The sequence below is a fragment of the Haemorhous mexicanus genome, chromosome 1, assembly GCF_027477595.1.
Source record: "Haemorhous mexicanus isolate bHaeMex1 chromosome 1, bHaeMex1.pri, whole genome shotgun sequence".
NCBI classification, from domain to species: domain Eukaryota; kingdom Metazoa; phylum Chordata; class Aves; order Passeriformes; family Fringillidae; genus Haemorhous; species Haemorhous mexicanus.
Window position 1 is genome coordinate 114695723 of NC_082341.1, and position 10233 is coordinate 114705955.

General features: G+C 44.0%; 1 protein-coding gene across 1 annotated transcript in view; it reads right to left on the reverse strand.

Annotated features, from left to right (window-relative positions):
* The window catches only part of B4GALT6 (beta-1,4-galactosyltransferase 6), a 31476-nt gene extending 28436 nt beyond the window's left edge, over window positions 1-3040 (reverse strand). Inside the window, exon 1 of the mRNA XM_059859814.1 lies at window positions 2438-3040. Coding sequence (XP_059715797.1) covers window positions 2438-2552 — 115 coding nt within the window. The 5' untranslated portion in view covers window positions 2553-3040. The remainder of the gene's footprint in view (window positions 1-2437) is intronic.
* Between the last annotated feature and the right edge of the window lie 7193 nt (window positions 3041-10233).

The window sequence follows — 10233 nt, forward strand, 5'->3', positions numbered from 1 at the left end:
CAGCCTTGACTTAGATGCATCTGTTTCATTACACACAGTAAAAAGGTGCAAGTACAGTGAAATATTCTATTCTATCACAACATGTAAATGCCATGAGCATACAGCATAAGATTATTAGATGAATCATCTGCCTGTAAACTTGGGTGTTCCTAAGTGCTTTAAGAATCTTCTGTTCTTACAACTTACATTTTCACTATACTGACAGGAAGTTTGTTGGTTTTTAGATAGTATCTGACCTTTCTCTCCATTCCACAAAGTAACATTTTAAGGAGCAATTCCTGGGAAATCAGCATTACATCTGCAGGCTGATAGGCTGAGATGTAAAACTTTCCTACTGCCTTTCACCATTTTCTATAGTCTCTTCCCCAGGATTCTTCAGACCAGCACAGGACAGCAGCATTTCAAGATGGACCTAGGAAGTGCCACAGGCAAGGAATAAGTTCGTTATTGCCTGGTTTTGACTTAAGCTGGATGAGTTACCACCACCGAATACCGTTAGGGCAGCACAGCATTGATCAGTGGCTGGAAAGAGCTGTAATCTCACAAACTCATGTAACTACCCAAGATTTTTGAAAAATCACATCTCAAAAGGGCCAACTACAGTATTTGTGTCTGAGACAACAAGAGAGACTAGTTTGAGTATGATTCTTTTTTCCCTCAGGGTTGATCAGATCTAATTAACCTACCCTAAGAACACTTTTGGTACAGACTGCTGATTTCATTTCATTCCCGGTACAGAGGAAGCTGAAAAGATACGTAATTCCCAATACCTGAGCAGAAGGATAAAGTCAGAAATTTTAAGTCTCATCACTAAAGGCTCTGATTCTGAGCAAGGTACTGCATAAGCCTCGCTTAGTGAGACAACGATCTTTCTAACAAAGTACCCATTGGCAAGATACATTTAAGTAACAAAGTAAAACTACAGCTGCATACATTATGTAAGATGTTGTAAGTTTGACTTATAAAGATGCAGAAATTGCACTCTGCTATTGCAAGTAATTGATATATGATTTATATATCAATTACTTGCAATTAAAGTCTACTTTATATATGTGTCCTGCACCAGCATCTCAAAGACCTAAGATGCCTAAGTGGACATCAGCATCATTCTCACTTGGAAGACTACATCAGATCCCTTTCAGCAGGGAAACACTGACAGACAAGACTACATCACATCCCTTTCACTGGCAGAAAAGAAAATTTAGACCTCTAACCCTATAAATATTATATATTTCCTAATATACATTTTTGTATTTACTTGAACTAGAAGAATAATTGGCAGACTTGTCAATATTGTAGGAAGTACATAAGTAAAGGAAAACCACAGAATGATAGGTGAACTATACAGAACTGTTTAAGTATAGAAGCAACAACTGCACCTTGAAAGTGTTTACAAGTTAAATAGAAGATAGTGAACAAGAGGGAGCCAAACAGCACAAAAACACCATCAACAGGAAACAATTCCTGAAGATTCAGTGGTCACATCAGTGTGGACATTTTGTAGCAATGACTGCAGAGAGAAGTTTTAAGCACTGAGGATGAAGAGAGAGATGATTTGGCAAGTATTTAGGTAACACCTGATAAGCAAGGAGATACGCAAAAATATGTAGCAATGTTCCCTGGGGAAAAAGGAAAACATTCCCTAATCAAGGGACACCCAACACAAGGAAATCCCACAGACCACCATGCAGGATACCACTGCCTTTAGCTCTGGGGTATTGCTAACCAGCTCTAAAAGGGTCATCCTCTGAGAAAAAGCTTGATGGTCTCCCAGTTGTTACTGAAGAGCGAACTAAGGAAACCAGCACATTTATTTGGTTTGCTTTAGAAACAAACTTGCACAGTTATTTTATGAAGCTTCTTCTAAATCAAAGGTTTGTCTCCCTCTGAAGTGGTTCCTTCAGAAGTCGAAGAGTTACCAAACTGTAAAACCTGTGAAGAGAGAGAGAGATCCCACTAACAGAAGTAAAAAACAAATATTCAAACTGGTTCTTCATTTTTGTTCACACGGGCTTTATTATTAATGCAGTTACTAACAATCTGAGAGATTAATACATTTAAGTGACTCCAGCAGTTTTGCAGTTCTTTCCCAATTCATACCACTGTAACACGACGAAACGCTGAGCCGCTTTACTGCCTCACTTTGCCAGCCGGAGAAGCAAGGGCAGCATACACCTACCTCGCGATGGCAGATGAACCTTCTAGAGCGTTTGAAAGCAGGAGAACAAAGATGCGGGATCCGCGCACGTTACCGCCGCCCCCGCCGGCCGCTCCGACCCTTGCCGGGCGGGCGGGATCGCGTTCCGACAGCCGAGCCTCCCCTCGCCCGGCGCCGCCCGTGCCCTCCCCGCCGCGGTGACAACAGCCCGGGGGAGGCGGGCGCGCCCCCCACCACCGCCCTCACCCCCACTCCCCGAGGGGGCGGCTCCGGACTCACCGATCCCGGGGGCCACATAGATGAAGTAGAGGCAGGATGAGGAAAAGGAGAAGAAGAAGATGAAGGCGAGCATGGAGCGATTGGAGACGCGCAGCACCTTCCGCAGCAGTGGCATCCTCCCGCCGCGCCGGCCGCCGGCCGCTCCGCTCAGTCCCGGCGAGCCGCGGCGGCGCTTCCTAGGGGGAGGCGGCCCGCTCCTCCCATGGATCGGGCGGCGAGAAGGTGACGAGGGGGCGAAGGGAGCTCCCGCCCTCCCTCCCCGGGAGCAGGGCTGGCAGGGGCAGAGCCGCGGCGTGCGGAGGAGGGCGGGCGGCGGCGCTTTGTGGCCGGTCCTGCTGTCTCCTCGCGGACGGGCGCAGCGGCGATGCCCGCCCGCCTCCGCGCTGCGCCTCCGGGCGGGCTGAACCGCCGCCGGAGGGAGGGGCCCTCTTAGCGCTGCCTCGGGGCTCGGGGAACGCTCCTGCCGCTGCTCACATGCCGCCGGGCGCCGCGGCCACCCGCTGTCCCGCCTGCAGTCCCAGTACTAGCGGCGGCGGCGGCCGCGGCAGCAGCAGCATCCCCGCTGCGGGCGAGCAGAGTCACCTCCGCGCTGCGCCGAGCCCAGCCCAGCCCAGCCCAGCTCGGCCCAGCCCAGCTCGGCCCGGCCCGGCCCGGCCCGGCCCCACGGCTCCCGTGCCGCCCCGCACCGGGAGGAGCCGCGCGGCCGCTGCGGCGGTTGTGGCGCGTGCGAGCCCCGGCGCGGCGGCGGCACTGCGGGACTGCAGCGGGCGGGCGGGCGGGCGAGCGGGCGAGCGCGCGCCTGCCCCGCCCCCGCGCCCCCACGGGCCAATAGGAGGCGAGGGAGAAGCGAGCCCGCGGCCGCCGATTGGCTGGTGCGCGCGCACCGTTGGTATCAGCGGGTTGCGGGAAGGGGGCAGGGAGCCGTGAGGCGGCTCGGGCGGGCCCCGCGTCCCGCCCCGTCCGGCCCTCTCGCTGTGTCCGGCCGCCGGGCGTGCATACCTTCTCCCTGTCCAGTCACCTCGGCCTTGGCGGGGCTGGGTTCCTGCCCCGCCCGTGCCCACTTTCGAGCGCTGTTGCCCGCCCTTCCCCTCCCTTCTTCAGGTGGCGCTGCCCCTGTGCCCCGGGTGGATGTCGTGCTTCCAGCTCTTTTAATGCAGAGCAGTTGGAAACGGGAGTCAGGGCTGCCAGCTTCTCTCTTATAAGAGGCTTCAGGGGCTGGGCCTGCTTAATCTAGAGAAGAGGTCTGAGAGGGGAGCTCTTTAATGCATATGAACATCTCAAGGGTGGCTGTCAAGAGAATGGTGCCAGGTTCTTCCCGGGGTGCCCAGCGACAGGACAAGGAGTAAGTGCCATAAACTAAAGCACAAGTGTCACGTCAACATGTAAAAGAGGAATAACCTCTTTACATTCAGGATACTGGAAGCGCTGGAACAGGTGCCCCGGGATGTCATGGAGGCTCCCTCTTCAGAGTCATTTAAAACCCACCTAGATGCAGTCCTGTGTAATCTGCTCTAGGTGACACTGGCCTGGAAGATGATCCCTCCCAACAGTAACAATTATGTGGTTCTGTCTTTCTGTCTTCCAAGAGTTCTCCATAGAGCAGAATAGGAAGCATTGCCTGAAGGTTTGGCTACACTTGTGCTTTAGGATTTGCTGAATTTAAATGTGATGATCTACACACTCCATTACCAGTTCACTCCCAGGGCCATTGCTTTTTTAAAAGGTATTTTTTAAAAGCTGGCAACAGAAGCTCTATATCGATTCTCTGCTCTTTCTTGCTTTGGCAATCAACTTGTCTGCCACAAGTTGCTGGGTGATAGGGTTGAGCCAGTAATTGCTCCATTCCTCTGGAGAATGCTATCATGGATAGATGTGTGCCAAGGGGTTGGCAGCAGACCAGGTCATGCCTGGGCGCACTTGATGTAGCAGCAGGATCCACTTGCACAAGAATTCAGGTCTGTGTTGTTAGTGTGTGTGGAGTTTAGTCAGACACAGGGCAAAAGAATGGCGATGCAGAATTTCCCCACTCCCCACAATACAATTTTGTCTCTGTTGCTATACTTGCACTATGTTTTTTATGCAATAAATATTACTAATGGCTTCATCTTGTTTCAGTAATCATCAAAGAATCATAAAATGGTTTGGGTTGGAAGGGACCTTGAAGACCATCTAGTTTCGACCATCCTGCCGGGGGCAGGGACATGTTTCACCAGACCAGGTAGCTCAGAGCCCAGTCCAGCCTGGCCTTGAACACTTCCAGAGTTCAAGAGCACTCACAACTTCACAACCTCTTCCACTGCCTCACCACTCTCATATTAATTGTTAGCTATTTCTAATATCTAATCTAAACCTGTTCTCTTTCAGTTTGAGGCCATTTCCCCTTATCCTTTCAATACATGCTCTTCATTTTGTTTCAGTAATAACAGAGAGAAATTATTTTGTTCACCCAGCACAGCTCGTGGTCAAGTAGAGTTTGTCCTTTAGACTGACAGGGCAACCTTATAATTTCCTTCGGTCACAGGCAAACTTCTTCAAAACACTCCACAGGCTGATGTATCAGAATTTTTAAACCACAAATGTAAAACTTTGAGTCAGTTGACATGTAAACATCAGGGCTAGAAATACAAAATGATTGGTTAATCAGTGAGGCAAATTGGTTAATTAGTGATGCAAATAACTAATAGTAAAAATAAAAGCAAATGCTTACTTAGTCAAAATCTCGCTGGATGTTCAACATTTATTTGCACAGTGAAACACAGTTCTCCCAATAACAATCTATAGCCACATCATGGGCTTCCCTGATTATCACTGATGCAGAGTATAGAGAAGGATTTCCCAGTAAGGGTTATCATAGGAGAGAGAGAAATTCTGTTCCTTCAGCTCTGAAACACAGACTTGTCAGTTTTATTTTGATGGATGTTATTGCAATGGGTATCTGTGCAGGTTTTAGCTGGGGTGGAGTTAATTTTCTTCACAGTGGCAATATGTTTTGGATTTGGGCTGAACACAGGGTTGGTAATATAGACACATATTTTTTACTGCTGAGCAGGGCTTGCACAGAGCCAAGGCCTTTCTACTTTTTGTACTGCCACCATGGTGAGGGGACTGGGAGTACATGGGAAGTAGGGAGGAGACAGCTGGGACAGGTGGCCCCAAAAGACCAAAGGGATATTCCAGACCATATGAAGTCATGCTCAGTATACAAAGTGGAGGGAAGAAGAACGAAGTGAGGGGTATTTGAAATGATGGTGTTTGTCTTCCCGAGTAACCTTTACATGATGGAGCCCCGCTGTCCTGGAGATGACTGAACACCTGACTACCCATGGGAAGCAGTGAATCAATTCATTTTTTTTGCTTTGCTTGTGTGCACAGCAATTGCTTTCCCTACTAAGCTGTCTATCTCAGCCCAGGAATTTTCTAACTTCCACCCTTCCAATTCTCCCCCCTCCCCCTGATCCTGCTGGGGGGAGGATGAGTGAGCAGCTACAGTACCAGATAGAGGGATAGATTGTGTGATGTATTTTGTCACAAAATTGTTTCTGAATTGCCAGTAACAGCTATGTGACTTGATATATGTAATTTATTTTATTGAGCAGAATGAAAAACTAGCCATAAGAATACAACAATGAACAGTTATTTACATATATTATTTAAAGTTGAAGCTTAAGCTGACAGTAATATAGGACATTATCTTGGGTTTATGGAGCAAAAATGTACTGTATTTGTATGTCTTGTTGCTGTCTCACATTAAAGTAATTTTTTTTTTTATATGTGAAGTGGCATTATTGCTACTTTATTTTTATGTATTAAAGCTATTGATATACTCTGCTAACTGGAATAACTGAGTATTAATTGGCTTATGATTCTCCCACATTCGGCTTTTATTAGATTTTTTTATACAGTTTTAGATCTGTTTCTATGCTGGCATTAGAAGATAAATATGATGACAGCTCACAGAATCTTGTCGGATACAAGAGTGAGATCCATGGTACAAGAAATCTTAAGACTGGCCCTAACTTTTATGTGGAGGAACATTAAGTAGTGCCTTGCACAGCGCTGTCTCTGCATAAGTAAAGGCAAATGCCATGTCTCCAGCTCAACATGAATTTTAGTTTGATCACTTGGACTGTTAGGTGCACTTCTGTAAGAGTTTAAGAGACTACTGTGATGAGCGTGGGACAACCTGTGGAGTAGTATATTAACTCATATATATATAGAAGTGTTTGTGGAAGCAAAAAAAAAAATGGAATTTTGGAAGATAGCTATATCATGTTTAACTGAATCTCCAGCAGCAGGACAGTGCAGGAGAAGCAGCATAACTCACAGTTGTGTAGATGACTTTGCACAGGTGTCTGCTCTGATCATAATACTTGAAGCCTCTTCTTTAAATATTACTTTCTTCAATAAAAAGATTACTGCACAATATGTAGATCCCTTCTTTGAATAATCAACAATATTGTACTTCACTTTTTATTGTAAGAAGAGGAAGTTCCATTGGATGTGTATTGCTCTGCTGTGTTTCCTCTTGCAATGGATTTTCTTCAGCAGGTCCTTAAACAATTATAAGTTATTCTGGAAGAAGATGAGGACTCCTTCCTCATTCCTGTTTTCAATCTAAGCATTCCAAAGTGAATTTTCTATGGATCGGCAAGCACAAAATCAAACAAGATCTCATCAGAGCAACAGCTGCAAAACCATCAATGTATGCAAAGCTGCTATAAAAAACACATCTGTCAGTCATTTCAAAAGTTCATGTATTTCATGAAGTCCAACAAATGCTGCCATAGAAACTGGATATGCAAAATTAACAGGTTTCCCATACTGCATGGGCGCAGTTGTGCATGACAATGTTCTGTTAACAAAACCAAGGCACTGATCTTTTGGAGAAAAGTAACTTTTTTTGTAAGAAGTAACTTTTTTGGAGAAAAGTAACTTTTTTTTTTTTTTTTACTGCTGAGCCCTGCTCAGCAGTAAAAAAGCACTTTTTTTTGGATAGGGGAGGAAGGAGAGGTTTAATGATTTTTTATCTGGGTTGCTTCTGGAACCCATTTGAAGGAGTGACGCCTCACACTATTGTGGCTTTATAATTGTGGACATAGGGTGCTGTAAGACATCAGGCAGGAAGGAATGCCAGAAGACCTTGAGGGAAGCAAAAGTATCTTACACTACTGCTGTCATCAAGTGAAAGAACTGAGCCTGATGCCAGCATCACTGCAGCTGTGTCAGAGACTATCCAGGGAGGTAGAGAGTGGTGCATTGCTTAGATCATTTGTGAGAGCTGGCTGTTAAAAGAGTACACATATGAATGTGCCACCCATGTAATATCCAGTTTTGCAGTCTGCAATACTAAATTAAAAATTCACATTTTGTTCCCCAGGTCATCTACTGCCACATGCTCATGTTATTTTTTATTTCTTGTACCCAGTCTTTGAATGAACTGTCATAAAATCTTGTTTAACTAGCTGTTTCATCTCTTCCATAATGATGTGTCTCCAGATTCTCTCCTCCAATCAACATTCCTACACACATCAAATTTCACCTGGCTTCCTCCACAGTTTGTATATTTCAGGCAGATCGGCTGCTTGTTTTTGTCACAATTTTTGTCATTTATCTAGCTAAACACTTTTCATCAACAATAAAGTACTAAAGTACCTTATCAGTCCTGAAAATCTTGCATTTTTTTCTTTTTTACTGCAAGTATAATCATTAATACCAACATCATTCTGTCTTCCTTAAACCCTACCTTTACATTCTGGAACTGTCAAGTCATGTCTCTTTGCTCTCTGGTTGCTGACTGTCACTTTGTCTTCACTTTTAGCTAAGCCAGCCCAACTGCCTTATTTAGGCTAGGCTGTAATTGACAGCCCAAGAAGCAGAATGATTCTTTCACATTTTTTTACAAGAGCTCTTTCCTACTCACACCACCTGTCCCCCAAACACCCCCTGTGAGCTGCAGTCAAGGAACAAACCTCCCTTAGCTCCAAGCAACCCCTTCGGAGCCACAGGCAAAATTCCGTGATCAGCTTTCTCTTTACTACAGAGAATTACATGAAATATTCCCTGTGGTTTTCCTTCTTAAATCTTTTGCCATTACTGCTTCAGCTCTCTTCCTTGTCTTTTCTGTTTTCCTTAATTGTAGTAATAAAAATTGATAAATGAGCGTAACATGGTTTCATTATTAATCCTATGTGTAGTAATTACTTTGTTGGTATTTTTTGTAAATACCTTTGGTTTCTCATTTATTTGGATTTAGCAGCATGATTTTTATTAGTCACACTTTGTTATACAGGGCAGCAGCATTCCAAAATCCTGCGCAGTGACTTATAAGTAACCCTTCTTGTAAGGTCAACAAGGAGTTCAAATGCCTGGAGTTAAAAAGCTCGGGATAAGAAGCACGAGAAGAGGCCTGACAATTCCAAGAAAATGCACAGTCTGTGTAAGATTTTTGAAGATTATGATAAAGACTAATTATGATTAAAGATTAAATTAAGTTTTGTCAGGGTAATCTAGACCCTGGGAAAGTTAGCGTTCATCAGTGTGTAGCACAAATACATAAAACTCACACCAATAAATAACGAAAAATTTTACACCTCACTTAAGTTTTGGGCCATGAGACCTAACCTTATTACATCCATTATAATCCCACTATTAAATCATATGTCGGATTGGAAGTATTTTGAGAAAGTTTGGTATTTTCTTGTGTACTACAGCTTCAAGCCTGAAACTTACTGTGCTCTCATCCACATGGTTTGATTCTTGGGGCTGTCATGTGCACAGCCAGAAGTTGGACTTCAGTGATCCCCATGAGTCCCTTTGACCTCAGGATTACCTATGATTCTATGATTCTATAATTATCATCTTGAGTTTAGGCAATTTGGGTTTTTTTCTGCATCATGAATATAACTATTTGCTATACCATAGTATTGTAAGCATCTTATGTGGAAAAGACAATATCTGGCATTAGATGGTGTTCATAGTCCTTTATGTAGCAAGGATAAGGTGCAAGTAAAAATTATTTTATCACTGTCTAAGTGCAGTAAGAAAAAGGATTGACAAAAAAGTAGTTTTGGAAACCATGGGATTTATTTCTCTGTAACTTGTACAGGTGAAAAATAATTGCAGCAGGAGACATAATCATCATTAACAAACATCAAATACTTTTATTATGGAAATCAGAATTTTTACAGCCTGAACTACTCACATCAGAACTAGTCTGAAACCTCTATTTGCTGCATTTGGATTAATAGCTGTTTCTTAGAACATTTTTGGAAATGGAGAGCAACTAAGAAATACTAAGAGAGGACTGCAGTATAAGCTTACACTCTTGAACTCCTTCCCTAACCTCACTTTTTAAAATGTCACTCATGTCTTAAAAAAAAGAAGCACAAAACTAAATCATGCAGTTTGGGTGGTAATCACTTCAGTGGGGGAATAAATTGATAGAAGATTTTCTGGAAGGCTTGAGGACTTTTGCTTTGCTTTGTTTTTGTGGCTAAAATCTTATCCTCAGAGATGCAATTCCTTTGCATATATAAATAGAAACAATCTGGTCTCACTCATTCTACTGCAATTAGGAAAAAGCAATCAGAGTTTGTTAAACAGACTTGAGAGAAACAAGAATCTTATGTCTTAGAAGACAGATGTTTTCTGATTAAGCTTTCTGCCACAGCCTCATTTAAATTGCATAAGTCACAGATAACTTTAGCAAAGGTTACAGTCGTTGGAATTCCACTGTTTTGTTAAGTTCTTAATAACAGCTTTGTTTAGTTTGTGAGATAGTGTTTAAATAGTTTGAA